General features: G+C 41.5%; 1 protein-coding gene and 1 long non-coding RNA gene across 2 annotated transcripts in view; both read right to left on the bottom strand.

The window, feature by feature from the left end:
- The window catches only part of LOC105923242, a 39,245-nt gene that overhangs the window by 7,563 nt on the left and 12,419 nt on the right, over nucleotides 1-19,263 (bottom strand). Inside the window, exons 8-13 of the mRNA XM_036135514.1 lie at nucleotides 18,835-19,126; nucleotides 18,703-18,746; nucleotides 1,927-2,206; nucleotides 956-1,002; nucleotides 198-576; nucleotides 86-114 (exon numbers count right to left, since the gene is read on the bottom strand). Coding sequence (XP_035991407.1) covers nucleotides 86-114; nucleotides 198-576; nucleotides 956-1,002; nucleotides 1,927-2,206; nucleotides 18,703-18,746; nucleotides 18,835-19,126 — 1,071 coding nt within the window. The remainder of the gene's footprint in view (nucleotides 1-85; nucleotides 115-197; nucleotides 577-955; nucleotides 1,003-1,926; nucleotides 2,207-18,702; nucleotides 18,747-18,834; nucleotides 19,127-19,263) is intronic.
- Nucleotides 7,436-9,426, bottom strand: LOC118562714. The gene is made up of 3 exons (XR_004930777.1): nucleotides 9,380-9,426; nucleotides 8,969-9,006; nucleotides 7,436-7,478 (listed from the first exon to the last, which is right to left on the bottom strand). It is a non-coding gene; the product is annotated as an uncharacterized LOC118562714 (long non-coding RNA).

Below are 19,263 nucleotides of genomic sequence, written 5' to 3'. Positions count from 1 at the left end.
GATCTCTGAATGTTTTTGGGCGTTGGGTAGATTATACAGCTGAAAGTCTGAGGAAGTAAAGATGTGTTGATGTGATCATACTTACTTTCTGGAGCAACAGAGACTGTAGCTCCTCTGGAGAAAAGAGAGAACAACATTTTGAAAGTTAACTTTTAAAACATAATCTTAATTCTTCATAGCGCCAACAACAGTCCAACCTTTTGAGCCTAAGCTGCTTCCTGTCAGCTTCTGTACCACATCTGTCCTCTTCATGTCCGTCAGAACCTCCCTGGCTACGTCCACAGACTCTTGGCCAAGTCTCTGTACCATCTGATCCACCAAGTCTGGTTGATCAGATGGCACAGAGTCTTGGCCAAGCCTCTGTACCATCTGATTAACCAAGTCTAGTGGATTCAGTCCTTCTCCTAGATCCACCCAACTTCTGCTGAGCCAGGACCTGGACCTCCGCCTGCTGTTTAGGATGTCTGGGAGGCCTTTCTGGAAACATGTGAACTGCAGCAACCATTTAAATGTCCTGACATCCAGGTCATTCATCATCTTCAGAAGAGTATCTTTTAGAGCAACCTTTGCTGGCACCTGAAACATTTAAAAAAACTTGTTGAGCAAATCCATTTTTCTCAGGAGTGATGAGATAACTTTTTGTTTGCATGTTTTTTTTTTTTTTCTTAAACTGGGAATAATTGGAACCATAATCTATTCCTTCCATTTCTTCTTAGTGTTTTTCGTTTTTATCTCTGAAATGTAGAAAGTGTGCAAGGAGCCTCCAGCTTTTCTCATCCACTCAGTTCAAGTAAAACTTTGGATCAGATTTATGGTATTGTCAGGGTTGGTTTATCTCTGTTATAATGCTGCTCATCTCTGATTGACTTGGTGCATCTCAAACCCAGAGCATGGTTTGAATTTGACTGAATTTCTCTAAGAAGAAATAAAGCAGGTAGTAAAAAGTCCCACTTACTCTGTTTAACACGTCTGCTCTCAGATATTCATCAACGGACGGTTTTCCTGAGAAAGAAAACAAAAACATTGTCTTCTGTAGGATTTTAAATTCATTTTCATTATAGAATAACAGAAGAAAAACATGAAACATGAGTTAGAATTATTCAAACGACAGAGTAATAGTGTAGTATTTGATTCAGCTGATCTGAAACAACGAGTCTGACTACAGGCAGGAGGTGGAACACCTGGAGAACCACAGAGGACTGTGGGAAGGAGCGCATCCTCCACCATGGACATGTATACCTCCAGATGCAGGAAATGGTTCCCAGTATCCTGAAGGACCCCCCCCCCCCCCCCCCTACACAACGTTAGTCCTCCTTCCCTCTCACATCAGGCTGTGAGTTATTCATTATTCCCTTTATGCTGCAAAATCACACAAAATAAGACAATTCCCTCAGAGCAGAGAAGCCTGAGGACCAGCTGGTCCTGGGGGAGAGCTTTCAGCCTGGACCTGGTGGTCCAGCCCTGTTTCTGTTGCCTAAATAGGCTCACCCCAAAGGAGCAACAGGGAGCACCACAATGTAGACCCACAGGGATTAATGAGCAGGCTGGGTGCCTTATGAGCCGTGTGGTGAGGGAGAGCAGGGGCCTGGAGATGGTGATGCATCAAACAGCAGTTCAGGTGTGACAGAACAGGATACAGAGATAACATCTGGGAAATGAATGGCTGGTCAAGGAAACGGCAAACAGAAACACAGAGGTCAACGAGAAACGGGAAATTGGTGTTGGACTCAACCAGATAAACTCAGACGAGTAGTGAAGGTGAACTAGGAACATCTGATGAAGGTGGATAATAACTCAGGACCTTCAGGATAAGATGTTCTCCCATCCTAAGGAAGGCTGAGGTCCTTTTGCAACAAGCTACAAGAAGAACTCTACGGACGGCTCATTGGTGAAGACAGAATACAGATTTAGATTTGTTTTAATTACCTTTGAGTCCTGAGCTGTTCTCCAGGAGCCTCTGTACCAGATCGCTCCTGTTAATGTCCCTTAAAATCTCCATGGAAACATCCAGAGACCGCAGACCAAACGTCTTCATCATCCTATCGACTATAACTGGGACAGGTTTCAAACTCAGAGAATGGTACGGGTCATAGTCAGAGGGGGATAAGATTGATTTCACTAACTTCTTGAAGTCCTTAATCTCCTGTTTTTTCAAATCACTCAGGACGTCTGTGAGAAGCTGTTTGAAAGCTGCCATCAGAGCCACCTGAAACATCAACATATCATTCAGAAACGTTCTGATGGTTTTATACATTCTTCTAATTTTATCACTCTGCCACTAAATTCAGCAGATGTTCAAAGTTATTTTATTTCAGTTGTATTTTTTTCTTTATTTGGCCAATTATAAACAAACTTCAGTCCGTCAGAACCTCCCTGGCTACGTCCACAGACTCTTGGCCAAGTCTCTGTACCATCTGATCTGAAGCTTAAGCTTCAGCATCTCATTATTACTAAAGACATCAACCTAATCGGAGTGAAATGAGAACCCTCACTTTGTGCACGATAGCAGGGCATCGCTCATCCACTGAGAGCTTCTCTGAGGGAAACAACAAAGAGATTAGTAATTCAAATCAAAATGAGAAGGTTAAATAATATATTAACATGTTCAATCTTTAACTTCTTACTTTCCTGCCTTTTGCTGCACGTTTCAATCCTCTGAAGCAGATCTGGCCTTTTTATCTCCATTAAAATTTTCTTGGTTGTCTCCACAGATTTCAGGCCGGTCTGCTGCACCATTTCAAACACAACAGCCTGCAGGTCTGACAATCTTCTATTAATGCGAAGTTGAGACTGAAAACGATCCTCAAGGGACAAAGCTTTCTTAAAAACCCAGTCGATGAATGAACGCTGCTCTCCTTCATTTAGAGCACCGAGGGTTTCCAACAGCAGCTCTAAAACAGACTCCATGGCTTCTACCTGGTAATAAAAAGGAAATATTTAATCATCACGTTGTTTTGCTCATTAAGTTGCAGGTTTTCACATTTGCTCTTGATCCATTTTTATGCTGATCTCAGGAGAGTCTACCCTGAACCTTAACCCTGAACCCTAGGCCTTCCTTCTCTGGCCGCTGGGAACATCAAGCCGGCTACAAAGACCCAAAACCTGGTTCCTCTCCGCTCTGGGATCTTAGGATACAACCAGAAGGAAGAGATCTAGATCCCAGCATGACAGTAATGATTAGGAAAAGATGAAAATCAATAAAATGCTAATAATATTTATGTCAAAGTATGTGGAGTTTGAACCCGAATTCAGCCGCACACAGAGCTTTGTTTTAAAGAGTTTATTGAAGGTTGATGGATTGTGGAGGATGAGAACCAGAGTCTTAACTGAGCTGGGGCAGAAGGATGTAGATGGCGGGAGCTGAAGGACTGCGGGTGATGTAGACCCAGGGAGACGCTGAGAGCCAAGGAGCATACAGGGCAGGCGTGAGAGAGCTGAGGTCCAGCAGGAGCCGGAAGCTCAGCAGCAGAGCTGGTTCTTAGAACGCCGGGGTATGAGGTTAGCCGACAGCACAGAGAGTTGTTGGAGCGCTGGAGTAGCAGCAGAACCAGCAGCACAGCAGAGAGAGAACATGCAGGCGGGCGTCGACGAGGGGAACTCTGGCAGGCAGATGTAGGAAACTCTGGCTGGCAGGCATGAGAAGCACAAGGCAGGACGAGGTTTGGATGAAGACAATCCGGCGGGGAAGAGCAGACTGAGGGAGGTTTAAGTAGAGGTGTTGGCAGGTGTACTGAGTCTGGGATAATTAGGAACGGCAGGTGGAACTAATGAGGAGGTGGAGTGAGAGCTGAGCTGCTTGAGAGGTGGAAAGAGCTGGCAAGTTCATGGGGAGACAGGCAGGCTAAAACTGCACCATGACAATTTACATCATTATCTATAAAATGTTCTGTCTGGTGAAGATATAATTTTTTGTTTAAGGACCAGAGGAATAAAAATAAGTATATATTTAAAAATGTACAGCTATTCATCATAATTAAACAAACATAAAAACTCTGAGTAAAATACAGAATACAGTTTCTACTTTTATCGGTCAGGTGAGAGAACCAGTTGTTGCTTCTATTGGGAAGGGTTACAGCGTACTTTCTAAACTATTAAATAAAGCTAATTATTCTAAAGAGAGGTGGATTATTCACCAGCAGAAATCTTATCAAACTGCTGGAAATCTTCTCTGGAAACAGCAACATCAGCTTATACCGACTGTCAAGCAGGATAGTGGAGGAATGGTGATGTGGGGTTGTTCACAGCAATAAGCACCTAGCAGGGACTAAGTTGACAAAGAAATCCTCTGGATATCATGCCTGAATTTTCCCATTGTGGGACAATAAAGGTATTTCTTATCTGAATAAAACAGCTGGTCCAAACGGTGAAGCAGTTGATTCACGTCTGTCTACGTTCCAAGGTTTTGGTCAGGAGAACCGAATGAATGAGATCCAGATTGAAGAACCTTCCTCAATAGGGTGGCTGGAGCCAAATTCATCAGCTTCTCACTTTAACAGCGTTCAGTCAGGCTGAGGTCTGGACTTTGACTGGGCCACTGCAACGTCTTGATTCTGGTACTTTTCAGATATTCTGCTGTAGATCTGTTGCTCTGTTTAGGATAAATGTTCTGGTAAATAACTAAATTGGACGGAGATTCAGCTGTTGGACAGATGACTTAACCTTTGACTCTAGAGAATTAGAGAAGACAAGGCTTCCATCCATTTTACCATCTCCTGCTCCTTCTCACCCGTCCCTCAGAGGGACGAATCCTCCTTTTTCCAGTTGAGAACCATCGCATTAGAGTCTGATTCTCCTCCCAGCTGTGGACCGTTCCAGTGGTCATGACTTCAGAACCACATGATCCCAAGGTTTCCACACCATAAAACCTCTTCTCTATGTTCAGTTCTTAAGATCCTGTTCCCAAGCACCCTAAATATAATGCGTGATGAGCTGTCCTGCTATAGTCCAACAGGAACTTGCTTTGGGTTTACGAGGACAGCATAACTTTTAAAAGTACGAGAGCTAACCTTTTCATCTGCAACACCCAAAATAAAACCTTGGCACAGGTCTTATCAACTAAACTCTCTTGAAGTCCTCATCAATTCTGTAAAAGAAAAGATCTGGTCCACAACCAAAACTAAAACCACACTGCTCCTCCAGGACCAATAATTTGATGGTTGAAGTCTCATTTAGAGAGAATTCTGCCAATGTGGCTAAAAATTTAGATCTCTTGATAACTTCAGCATGCTCTAAGATCCCTTATCTCAAGGGTTTGGGTCTCCTATCCTGGTCTGTATGGTCTGTAGTGTCGCCATTTTTAATTACAGTAGCCAATGGGGATAAACCTGTTAGCCTATGACTTTTCCCTATCTGTCTTCTATATGAAGACATGTCAGTGAAAGAGTATAAAAATAGCAAAAATGGCCGTAGATCATTCTATTTGCCCTTTTTCTGTTGAAATGGAAACCCATCCATATTCTTAAAAGATGTAATAACCAGGAGAAAACTAGAGTCTACATCGGCGCAGCTATTATTACCAGGTGAAGATAACTCATGAGGGAGCGGGGATTCAAAACGGATGTAGAGGTTGCAGCTTTCTGCTGGGCAGGTATGTCAATTAAATATAACTGTTAATTTGTGTCTTTATCTTAAAAATAGGGCAGTGTGTTCCAGCAGCTACTCTGTCCTCCTAGCAGAGATGGCTGGTTTGTTTGTCTGCCTCTCAGGAATATGTGCTTATGCAGAAGGCCGGAGGGTTATTTGAGCTGGTTCATGGAGTCTGTAGAGCTAATTTTAGAGCGCAAATCTGTAGCTTCTCATTCAGAAACAAGACCAAAAAAACATAACTCAACGAATTTACAACTAACTTTAGAAAAAAATAAGACCAAAGTCATTGATAATAAACGGACTTGGCAACTGTGCTAAAAACCATTTCACACGATGACTGTAGCAATTAGCTATTAGCAGTAGCTAATACATGGAGGACATGTTTACATTGTCACATTTGTGACACTCCACGGATTCTGTAGTAGTTATTACGCTGTTAACAACAAGATAGTTTGTAATTCATTTAGCGCACCACTAATTTAAAGGCTGTACAACTTACTCCCTGGGGCTTTAAACAGCTTATATGATCTTTTTGCCAGCTTAATGAATGCAGCTTTATTTTGTAATAATGGAGTAAAATGAACACATGTGTAATGTAGCATAATTTTCATGCTGAGCACATTTTAGACCTGTAAGCATTTGATGAAAGTTGCTGTGTTTGATGTGACAGATTACTCACTTTGTCGATCAGTCCAGGCCAAAGTTCTTCCAGAGAAAGTTTTTCTGAGAAAAAAAAGATTTGATGATAACTTGAATGTCAATATGAATGTCTGAACATTATAGTTTCTACAGAAGACTAACCACAGGGACACTAAAGCTTCCAGCTAAAACAAAGGAAGCAGCATTGGAGGTTGAAGCTGCTCCTCTTGGACCATTGAGGCCAGTTGGTGAGAAGACATGTCAACAGAATGTTAAATAACCAATTACCTGCTGTTTTTACTTTTTAAGGGTCCTCCATTAAAATGGAAAAATAGCAGGTTATTGGATATTTAATATTCTGTTGAGTTTTCTTTTAAATGTAAAGTTGAGGCGATGCTTGGAGCCCATTTAGTCAGAAACCCTGATCTTCACATGTGTTATAATCCCACTCTGATAGAAATTAATCTGTTCTCAGATCCCACTGATCTAGTTCTGCTAGTAAAGCAGAAGTAGATCAGTCTGTCAGCAGACCTTAAACACCGACTGATTATAGCCAGTTGGTTCTGTGTTGTCCAGACTGGAAAACATCTGATTTGGTCCATTTTTGGCCATAATGAATTTTATTTATAAATCTCATCTAGGTTTGTTCTAATCAGTGTTTCCAGTAAACATGAAGGAAAAAAGGCTGGATATCAATACTGTGGAAGAGAAAAAGAGGCAAATATAAAGGAAAACAAAGCAGATTGCTTCTGAGTATTTCCCTCCTGTGTCTTTTTAAGAACTGAAGCTGGAAAATAAAGAAGGAACCACCAGAAGGTCTGCAGCACTTCATCACCCCAGTTAGTGGAGAACAGGAGCTCCTGCTTCACCCAGAACACAATATTCCTGCAGGTTTAAGCCCACGCTGGCATGGACGAGACGTTGGAAATCAGTGCTCTGAATTACTGAGGAGTGTAGTTCAGCTTACCTTCAGCTCCATCGCTCTTCTCTGGCAGATACGCCAACAGATCGGTCTGGTTCATGTCTGTTAGAACTTGACTGGTCACCTCCAAACACCGCTGACCGTATGTGGCCAACATCACATTCATTGTTGATCTACAGTTGGCCCTTTGCAGATTGCTCCATGGGATCTCTGGTAATTTCTTCTGGAAGGATGTGAACTTTAAGAAGATCTTGAACTTTTCAAGGACTACAGGATTCAAATTATTTAGTGTTTCCAAAAGCAGCTCCTTCACAGCTGCCATCGTTGCTGCCTGAAATAATAAGACGCCTGTTTAAGGAGAATTCATCCAGAATTACAGCTTATCATGTAAATGTTATGAGGACCTTTAAAAATGTGTGTGTGTGTGTGTGTGTGTGTGTGTGGGGGGGGGGGGGTGTTCTCATTTGAGACTGGAATCGTTTGATGATAATAACTTTAATGACATTTTTAGCTCATATTACCTAAAAATCCACCAGCAGCTCAGTAATGTATCTACATATTTACAATCTGTTAATTGTAATTACATTAATTATTCTGCACTAATTTATGCAAACCCAATGATAACTTTAAAGTTCTGAATTATTTACCATCATAGGATAATGTAAAGTCCACCGTCCTGTTTCACTAAAGCAGGAGTTTTCTCAGTTTGCTGCTCTGAAGCATCCAGGGTGTAACATGTGTTTCTGCTGCTGACGTCACTCTCTGCTCCCTGTGCTGCTCTGGCAATCACTCCCTGACTTCATGCACCTGTGACTCCTCTAACTAGTGGTGCTGCTGCACCTGTTGGCTGCTCTATATATTCCTGACTCCTCCAGTGTGAGAGGACCTTCCAGCGTTCCTTTATTGCCTTCCTGTGAGTGACTCACTAACCTGTCCACCTCCCTTACAGAGGTACAATCACCTCAAAGCAGGAGCTGCTTGCTGCCCATCAACCTGGGGAGGGTTCAAAGGTCATCTACAAACCATTTTAGGCCTTCATCCTGCAGAGAGAAACATTATTCCCAGGATGAGAACGTCTCAACAGCTTCCAGGATGGACATCCAGGAGGTTCAGCCCAAGATCAGAGTAGGAAGCTCAGAGAAATGATTATTAGTCAGGAGCTCCACCTCAGACTCTACAGTACTCAGGTAGCAGATTAAAGGTCATGACCCTGAACCAGTCTGGCTGCTTGGAAGGGTTGAAGGAGAAAGTCTCTTCTCTCCAGAACCAAGATGGCAGCAGGACTGAGGTCAGCAGAGATGCACCTGGAGGAAGGACCAGACTTCTGGGACAACGGAGGAGACCAGAGTTCTGGAGATGTTTGTCTAAAATGCTCATCAGCACCATGTTGAAAGAAAACACAGAAAGCAGAAATCCTGATACTGTCAAGCATGGTGGTGGTTGGGGGGGGGGGGTGATGATCCTGGCTTGTTTTTATGACATGGTCACCCTGCAGTGTCAGCTGAGCTGTGGAGGGACTAATTTCTGCAAACCTAAATGACCTGAAGCAACGCTGGAAAGAAACGTGGGTCCTCCTCCAGTGATGTCAGAGACTGATCCCCGCATAGAGTTAATGCTGCTACAGAGTTCTACAAATGGCTGGAACATGGGGGGGGGGGGGGGGGGGGGGGGGGTGTGCTTACATTTCCATAACTCAACAAAGTGAGTCCAGATCATATTAAGTTTTTCTCAGATGTGTCACAGTCCTACGTCTGACCCATGAAACGTAGAATAGAAACAAGCAGCATTCTGAAGTCAAGGGGACTCAGAGACTTTACTCACTTTGTGGAGCAGCGCTGGCAGATGATCATCAGGGTTTTCTGAGTGGAAGATAATTAAAGCAGCTTAAAGAACCACAATATAAAGAGATCCACATTAAAATATGCATCAACCTGAGCTAGCAAACAGAACCTGTGAGACCTTTAATTGCTACTGTCCTATTTTATTTCCAGTTGTTTAATTTAATCATTTGGTTTTGATCCAGATTGATTATTTCATCTAAAAAGGCTAGAATCTGTTTTAACATGTTGTAGTTCTGTATCTTTCTTTAGATCAGGGCATTCTTAAATATCTGACCTTGTCTCAATGACATTTACCTGAATGAATAAATAAATAAGGTGAAATTTGGGGGAGAAAAAAAAACTCACTAAAAGGAGATCTCATGATGCATAGGTTTTGTTCTTATTCTCTTACTTTTGTTTCTTGACCTGTGATCCCAAAGCCTTTGGACCAGATGTGTTTTGTTCATGTCTGTTAAAATCCTTTCAGTAACGTCCACAGACAGTTTTCCCTCACGCTGCAACAATGAGACTGCTAAGATCTCCAGCTCAGTCTTCACAGCAGACAGTGGGAAGGGTTCTCCTTTCAGATCTGTGATACAGCTAAGACTTAAGGAACGTTCTCGGCCCAGGTACCGCTTCCAGAATTGACTTAAACTGTCTTCGCTCAGAGCGGACAGCGTCTCCAGCAGCAGCTCCAACACAGACTCCATCTCTCCCACCTGGTCAATTCACAGAAGAGTTAATTAAACAGAAGCAAATCTTTTAGAAATATAAATCAGCCATCAAACTATCAACTGCAGAACATAAATACTGTTTAACATATCAGATGAGTCGAACCTTTAATATCTGTGCATGTGTGAATGTGTATTTAACAAAACGTCTATTTTAGTTTTCTGAACAGAAGTATTTTTGTTTTTACATCTTCCAGTGTTATAATAAACTATATAGCCACAAGTATTAACTCACTTATCCAAATCATGGAAATCAGTTGTTCCATCACTTCCATGGGTCTAGGTGCCTAAAATTAAGCTGCTAGGCCTGCAGACTGTTTCTACAGACATCTGTGAAAGAGCGAGTCGCTCTCAGGAGCTCAGAGAACTCCAGCCTGGTTCTGTGAGAGGATGAAACCTAAACAAGGAAGTCCAGTCAGGAAATGTCCTCGCTCCTAAATATTCTCCAGTCAGTGGTCAGTGGTTTTAGAATGAAGTGGAGCTATTGGCAATGACAGCAACGCAGCTATGAAGCGGTAGACCATTTAAACTGAAGGAGAGGGGCAGTGGATGCTGAGGCGTGTGGTGCACAGAGGTCACCACCTTTCTGCAGAGAGCGTCATAGAATGGTGTCCTGTCGTAATCACTAGTGTGCAAATTTAACAGAAGCCATTGCTGTGAGCTTTTATACTTGAAATCTTGATGCTAAAAACAGTGTAAACCCAGTGAAAACAAAACAGGTTAATTTCTGTTCATATTCATTTTGATTAATGCATGTATTTCATTTAGAAAAACATTTACTTTAAATAGAGGAAACGTTGACCTGCTTTTACTTTTACTTCCCGTCTTTTGGATCACCCGTGCATGTCTGCACCGAGCCTCTCTGTAGCTTAGAATTCTTTCTGATCACAGCTTGGAGCAGAGGAGGTGTTGCAAGGAAAAAATGCTACATTGGTGAGTTTGGTGATACCAAAAGCTAATGTGTAATAAAACATTAGTGGGCTAGATGACTAATTATTTTCTCAATCAGAAAACGGAGCAGAGAAGTGGTGTGATGATTGTCTACTGTGCTAAGCTTGAGCAGCATCTTGACTAGGTTGTGTTTGCTGGTTCAGGAAACCTTCCAAACAGACTGAAGAACTCTTTCCTTAAGGAGATGGTGAGCCTGAGCCGAGAACGTTGATTGAAGGACAGCATTCATTCGACATTGTCCAACTCACAATATGGTAATCGGCCAACTACCACAACAATTGAAACACTAACTGACCAAAAGAATTGACTAAGACTACTAACTACTGAACACAGACTACACTAAAGGAAATGGGGTATTGCACTAAATGTAAAACATAGGGCTGCTGGCTTGTTAAGTTGTAAGCTTCTATTTGGGTTATCTTGTTTCCAAATAATAATAATATAGTAGCTCATCCCTTGTCTCCAGCAATTTCCTAACACCACACACTGTTGCCTGCAATACCTGCCTTCAAACCTAGACACTGGTCCACAGCGTTCCCACCTAAGGCCTCTAGTCTTCTGTAAAGGGTCTCACCAGCTTTTAAGAGAAAAAGTTGTAGAAAGAAAGATCGGGGTCAAAGATCAGCAGCATTCACGCACGCAAAGGTTGGAGAGGTTCCCCATCACATGTAATAGGCTGGCCTCAGTCCATCCTAACAAGCTGAGAGACAAGGGAGAGTGAACCTGCAGGTACCAGAGATCATCCAAGAGGGGAGGAGAGGAGCATGCTGGGAACGCAGGGGCCTCCATGAAGGCCATGGAAGTAAATGCCAAGAGAAACAGAAGAGAAATCCACTTATGGCCTCCAGAGTAACGACACCAGCAACTGCCCTCGTCATATTTATTAGAGCCATATTTTGGAGTTTAGTGTTTATTTTACGTTGTTGTAATACCTAAAACGGACAGTGGGTGGCTTTATCTGTTTTAAATGGAGTCACAGGTCGTCGCATGGCAGGTGTGCTGATTGCGGCGGAAGCAAACAGTTTTTGACCAGTGGTGATAGTATTTGTTGTTCTGTTATCGATCACTGCGTTGCAGCAATTATATCATCTTTTGGTTGTAAGCCAGTGGGCAATTACAATTTGCATTTTTGTGAGAGCGTTGGATCAATAAGATCTCATCAATCATACCTGAAGTTAATTCACTGAATACAAGAGGCTCACGGTGGCTTAAGTTCGTTATTGTTTTGTTAAGAACAAGTCACTACAATATTAAAGATGTTGCTCTCCTTTTCTCTAAACATTATTACATGTATTAGTTCCCTTTTCACATGTTAATCATGGTTATTTACGCTGATATAAGGCAAGTTTATTTGTAGCACATTTCAGTAACAAGACGATTTAAAGTGCTGAACAGAACATGAAAGAAAACGTTACAGAGGAAAGCACATATCAGTGGAATAGTAGCAGTAGGTCAACACAAAAGACAAGTTGGACTACAAACTAAAATATTAACATTTAAAGGCAACTCTAAACAGGTTTTTAACTTTGATCTAAATATAAATGTGCTTAGAGCCTTAGAGTTTTGTCACGTTTTCAAACTTTGTCAATCCTTATAAGCTTCTGACTTTTGTATCTGCTTATATTTCTCTTTAATCCTGGATTTATGATTACTGATACATTTTTTTTTTGCACAAAAACCTAGTCTCTTGGAGTTTTCCTTTTGGTAAGTGTCCCTCCATCCTTTAACACATTTTTGTTTCCAGACCAGTGTTAAAGATTATGAGATTACAGATGCTGGAGCTGCAGAAAGCAGTTACTGGGAAACAACAGATAATGCTGAAGACGTCACATGTTTTTTTTGGGGAAAAAAAGAAAAAAGAAGACGTCACATGTAGCACACTTAAACAAATGGACGGGTACCTCGGGGAAGAATGGACACATGTATAAAGTGGAATAGAAGTTATTTCACAGTCTAACAGTGACAAGTCTCCCAAAGACAACATGAGCCACAGCTCTGTTGATCCATCCATTCCCTTAGCTCTTAGCAGTAATGATTTTATGGGATTCTTCATAAATAAAATTGATTCCATTAAAAATAAAATAATTGGCATCCTCCCAAACATGATTACCTCGTCCTCAGTAAGTGAGGCAGCTTTGGAGGAATCCTTAGAACCTGCGCAGTGTCTGAACTGTTTAAAAGCAGTAGAGCTTTCTGAGCTATCTAAAATTTTAGCTTCATCTAAACCTTCTACCTGTATGTTAGACCCAATCCCAACCAAGTTGTTTAAGGAGGTATTCCCTCTGATCAGCGGTCCTATTTTAGACATGATTAATCTATCCTTAGTAAATGGATATGTACCACAGGCTTTTAAAGTAGCTGTTATTAAACCTTTACTTAAGAAACCTTCTCTTGATCAAGATGAGTTAGTAAATTACAGACCTATATCTAATCTTTTCTTATCTAAAATTCTTGAGAAAGTAGTTGCTAATCAACTATGTGAACATTTACAAAGTAATGACCTACTTGAGGAGTTTCAGTCAGGCTTCAGAGCTCATCATAGCACTGAAACAGCTCTGGTGAAGGTCACTAATGATATTCTCATGGCTTCAGATAATGGACTTGTGTCTATACTTGTCCTGTTAGATCTCAGTGCTGCGTTTGATACAGTTGATCACAATATTCTCCTACAAAGACTTGAACATACTGTAGGGATTAAGGGGAAAGCATTAGGCTGGTTTAAATCTTATCTGTCGGACAGATTCCAGTTTGTTCATGTTAATAATAAATCTTCCTCAAACTCTAGGGTCACTTGTGGAGTACCACAGGGTTCAGTCCTTGGACCAATTCTATTTACTATATATATGCTTCCGATTGGCAAAATTATCAGACAGCATGGGATTAATTTCCACTGTTATGCTGATGATACTCAGCTATATTTATCCATAAATCCTGATGAATCCAATCAATTACTTCGACTGCAGTCATGTCTTGATGACATCAAAAGCTGGATGACTTTAAATTTCCTGCATTTAAATTCTGACAAGACAGAAGTTGTAATCTTTGGGCCAGAGTCTTCAAAAAATAAAGTTCTTAATCAATCCCTTAATCTGGATGGCATTAACTTGGCCTCTGGTAATAAAGTAAAAAATCTTGGTGTTGTTTTCGACCAAGACATGTCATTTAAATCCCATATTAAACAGGTTTCCAGAGTTTCCTTTTTTCACCTCCGGAATATCGCCAAAATTAGAAACATTCTGTCCAGGAGTGATGCTGAAAAACTAGTCCATGCATTTGTTACTTCAAGGCTGGACTATTGTAATTCTTTACTATCAGGAAGTCCACAAAATGCAGTTCGAAGTCTTCAGCTGATTCAAAATGCTGCGGCAAGAGTTCTGATGAAAATCAACAAGAGGGATCATATTTCTCCTGTTTTAGCTTCCCTTCATTGGCTTCCTGTTAAATCAAGAATAGAATTTAAAATTCTCCTTCTAACGTATAAAGCTCTTAATAATCAAGCTCCATCATATATCAGAGCTCTGATTACCCCGTATGTTCCTAACAGAGCACTTCGCTCTCAGACTGCAGGTCTGCTGGTGGTTCCTAGAGTCTCTAAAAGTAGAATGGGAGGCAGATCCTTTAGCTATCAGGCTCCTCTCCTGTGGAACTAACTCCCAGTTTTGGTCCGTGAGGCAGACACCCTGTCTACTTTTAAGACTAATCTTAAAACTTTCCTTTTTGACAAAGCTTATAGTTAGAGTGGCTCATACCCTGAGCTATCTCTATAGTTGTGCTGTGATAGGCCTAGGCTGCTGGAGGACATCAGGGTTTAATTTTCTCACTCTACTGATTTCTACTGTTCTTCAGTCTACTGTTCTCCAGTTTTGCATTGTATTACATTGAAATGACTGTCGTCATTTCAGCTTTTAACTTTTGCTCTCTCTCTTTTTCTTCATAGTAGGTACACCTGGTCTGGCGTTCTGTTAACTGTGACATCATCCAGAGAAGACGGCTCACCCGCTACTTCCATCTAATGTAGAACAGATTACTAGATCAATGTGTGCTTCTGTGCTTTTTTGTTTCTCTTGTTGTGTCTCTGCTCTGTCTTCTGTAACCCCAGTCGGTCGAGGCAGATGACCGTTCATACTGAGCCCGGTTCTGCCGGAGGTTTTTCCTTCCCGTTAATGGGTGGTTTTTCTTCCCACTGTCGCTTCATGCTTGCTCAGTATGAGGGATTGCAGCAAAGCCATGTACAATGCAGATGACTCTTCCTGTGGCTCTACGCTTCCCTAGGAGTGAATGCTGCTTGTCGGGACTTTGATGCAATCAACTGGTTTCCTTATATAGGACATTTTTGACCAATCTGTATAATCTGACCCAATCTGTATAATATGATTGAACTTGACTTTGTAAAGTGCCTTGAGATGACATGTTTCATGATTTGGCGCTATATAAATAAAATTGAATTGAATTGAATTGAATTGAGTAAAGTTGGCCCCCATAACTTTTTCCAATCTAAAAAAAAAAAAAATTGGGGTCAATAAATTCTGCTACATTTGTGCAGCAGAAAAAGGGCTGAGCAGATCATCTGCACTGCAGTCAGTTAATAAACTGAAGCTGTGTATGAAGAAATAAATTTTGTAAATATGCAGGGATCAGAAGTGATGTAATTAGAAGGAGGACAGACAGACAGACAGACAGACAGACAGACAGACAGACAGACAGACAGACAGACAGACAGACCCAGTAAAACCTTCTTGGACTCCACCACCTGGATTTTCAAATCAAATGAAAACTTTACTTTCATTTGCAATAGCTTGGTTCTGTTTCTCCTCAGCCCAGCTAAGATAATTATAGGATCTATCTGCGGATTGTGGTTCTTGATGCTCCGATCCAGTCTCAGTCTATTCTTTGCAAAGCTCTTTCAAATTCCTGACTGGATTTTGCTAGACAATCCTCTCCAAGGCTGCTGTTCTCTCAGTTGCTGGAGCACCTTTTCCTACAACACTTTTTCCTTCCACTTAACTTTCTATGAATATGCTTGGATCCAGCACCCAGTGAGCATCCGGTTCTTTAGCAATGACCTTCTGTGGCTTCCCCTTGTGGAGGAGATCAGTGCCTGTCTTCTGGACCTCTGTCCAGTCAGCTGTCGTCTCCATGAAGGTGTCGCCCTACTGAGCCCGACTGAGAGACCTAACCCTCACAATACTCTAATAATCTGAGACACTGATTTTGGGTTTTCAGTCTCTGTAGCCAGAATTATCAGAATTACAAGAAATAAAGGCTTGAAATGTTTCAGTCTATGTGTGATGAATTTATATATTATATATAATAGGTGAGTTATTTTCTGAAATGAGGGACAATAAATATTAAACTTTTGCACAATATTAAAACTCCTTGAGGTGTATATTTAGTTATAATGTCAAGGGGTATGTTAACAGGAAAGAAATATATTTGATAATATTAGCTTCTGTTATTAGTTTAGGAACATGTGTTCCTGTATGTGTCTGTATAGAAGTGAATCCTTACGCACCTGGATTCAAGCACCTGTGTGATTGTCAGAGTGCGCTTGTGTATGTAAGGTTTATCCATAAGAAAAATAGATTTTCAATTTCTAGCATTATCCTGGGGAGACCTTCATTGGTCAGAGCCATCTTGGTCCTTAATATGGTTTATTCCTGAGTTTATTTACTGCTCTGGTAACGTTTAGGAGAAAATCCTGGGAATCCTGTTTTATTTGGTTAAAGTTTTCTACTCTTCCTCACGTTGCCTTCCTGTCCACTGTCATTTTTTGGCTGTTTTTCCCTAAACTCATCAGTGTGATCTCTGAATGTTTCTGGGCGTTGGGTAGATTATACATTTGAAATTCTGAGGAAGTAAAGATGTGTTGATGTGATCATACTTACTTTCTGAAGCAACAGAGACTGTAGCTCCTCTGAAGAAAAGAGAGAACAACATTTTGAAAGTTAACATTTAAAACATAATCTTAATTCTTCATAGCGCCAACAACAGTCCAACCTTTTGATCCTAAGCTGCTTCCTGTCAGCTTCTGTACCACATCTGTCCTCTTCATGTCCGTCAGAACCTCCCTGGCTACGTCCACAGACTCTTGGCCAAGCCTCTGTACCATCTGATCCACCAAGTCTGGTGGATCCAGTCCTCCTCCCAGATCCACCAAACCTTTGCCAAACCAGGACCTGGACCTCTGCCTGCTGTATAGGAGGTCTGGGAGGCCTTTCTGGAAACATGTGAACTGCAGCAACCATTTAAATTTCCTGACATCCCAGCGATCCAGGTCCCTCATCATCTTCCGGAGAGTACGTTTTCGAGCCACCTTTGCTGGCACCTGAAACATTTAAAAAACTTCTTGAGCAAATACATTTTTCACAGGAGTGATAAGATAACTTTCTGTTTGCATGTTTTTTTTTAATTTCTAAATTTCTCTAAGAAGAAATAAAGCAGGTAGTAGAAAGTCCCACTTACTCTGTTTAACACGTCTGCTCTCAGATATTCATCAACGGACACTTTTCCTGACAAAGAAAACAAAAACATTGTCTTCTGTAGGATTTTAAATTAATTTTCATTACAGAATAACAGAAGAAAAACATGAAACATGAGTTAGAATTAGTCAAACGACAGAGTAATAGTGTAGTATTTGATTCAGCTGATCTGAAACAACGAGTCCGACTACAGGCAGGAGGTGGAACACCTGGAGAACCACAGAGGACTGTGGGAAGGAGCGTATCCTCCACCATGGACATGTAGACCTCCAGATGCAGGAAATGGTTCTCCAGTATCCTGAAGGGCCCCCCCCCCCCCCTACACACAGTTAGTCCTCCTTCCCTCTCACAGCAGGCTGTGGAGCAGAGCAGGACCACCAGATGGAGGAACAGCCTCTACCTGGAAGCTGAGAGTCTGTTGAAAGCTGGATCTCAGTTTAGAGAATTGCCTCCATTATGTGGCAAAGAGCTCTGAGTTATTCATTATTCCCTTTATGCTGCAAAATCACACAAAACAAGAGAATTTGTTCAGAAAGAGAAGCCTGAGGACCAGCCGGTCCTGGGGGAGAGCTTTCAGCCTGGACCTGGTGGTCCAGCCCTGTTTCTGTTGCCTAAATAGGCTCACCCTAAAGGAACAACAGGGAGCGACACAATGTAGACCCACAGGGATTAATGAGCAGGCTGGGTGCCTTATGAGCCGTGTGGTGAGGGAGAGCAGGGGCCTGGAGATGGTGATGCTTCAAAACGGCAGTTCAGGTGTGACAGAACAGGATACAGAGATAACATCTTGGAAATGAATGGCTGGCAAAGGAAACGGCAAACAGAAACACAGAGGTCCAGGAGAAATGGGAAACTGGTGTTTGACCCGACCAGATAAACTCAGACGAGTAGTGAAGGTGAACTAGGAACATCTGGTGAAGGTGGATAATAACTCAGGACCTTCAGGAAAAGATGTTCTCCCATCCTAAGGAAGGCTGAGGTCCTTTTGCAACAAGCTACAGGAAGAACTCTACGGACGGCTCGTTGGTGAAGACAGAATATAGATTTAGATTTGTTTTAATTACCTTTGAGTCCTGAGCTGTTCTCCAGGAGCCTCTGTACCAGATCGCTCCTGTTAATGTCCCTTAAAATCTCCATGGAAACATCCATAGACCGCAGACCAAATGTCTCCACCATCCTATTGACTGTAGCTGGGACAGGTTTCAAACTCAAAGGAGAACGGTACGGGTTTTTGTCAGAGGGTGATAGGATTGAGTCCAGATACATGTTGTAATCCTCAAACTCCCGTTGTTTCAAATCTCTCAGGACGTCTGTGAGAAGCTGTTTGAAAGCTACCATCAGAGCCACCTGAAACATCAACATATCATTCAGAAATGTTCTGATGGTTTTTATACAGATTCTTAAAATTTTGTCACTCTGCCACAAAATTCAGCAGATGTTCAAAGTTATTTTATTTCAGTTGTATTTTTTCTTTATTTGGCAAATTACAAACAAACTTTAGTCCCTTTTTAAACTTCAGGGTCTCATTATTACTAAAGACATCAACCTAATCGGAGTGAAATTAGAACCCTCACTTTGTGCACGACAGCAGAGCGTCGCTCATCCACTGAGAGTTTCTCTGAGGAAAACAACAAAGATATTAGTAATTAAAATCAAAAGGAGAAGGTTAAATAATATATTAACATGTTTAATCTTTATCCTCTTACTTTCCTGCCTTTTGCTGCACGTTTCAATCATCTGAAGCAGATCTGGCCTTTTTATCTCCATTAAAAATTTCTTGGTTGTCTCCACAGACTTCAGGACGGTCAGCTGCACCATTTCAAACACAACAGCCTGCAGGTCTAAAAATCCTCTATTAATGTGAAGTTGATACTGAAAACGATCCTCAATCAACAAAGTGTTTGTAAAAACCCAGTCGATGAATAATTTCTGCTCTTCTTCATTTAGACCACCGAGGGTTTCCAACAGCAGCTCTAAAACAGACTCCACGGCTTCTACCTGGTAATAAAAAGGAAATATTTAATCACCTTCACGTTGTTTTGCTCATTAAGTTGCAGGTTTTCACATTTGCTCTTGATTCATTTTTATGCTGATCTTAGGAGAGTCTACCCTGGACCTTAACCCTGAACCCTAGA

The sequence above is a fragment of the Fundulus heteroclitus genome, chromosome 3 (assembly GCF_011125445.2).
Source record: "Fundulus heteroclitus isolate FHET01 chromosome 3, MU-UCD_Fhet_4.1, whole genome shotgun sequence".
NCBI lineage: Eukaryota > Metazoa > Chordata > Actinopteri > Cyprinodontiformes > Fundulidae > Fundulus > Fundulus heteroclitus.
The sequence above is the reverse complement of the archived record's forward strand: the minus strand, read 5'-3'. Positions and strand labels throughout refer to the sequence as shown.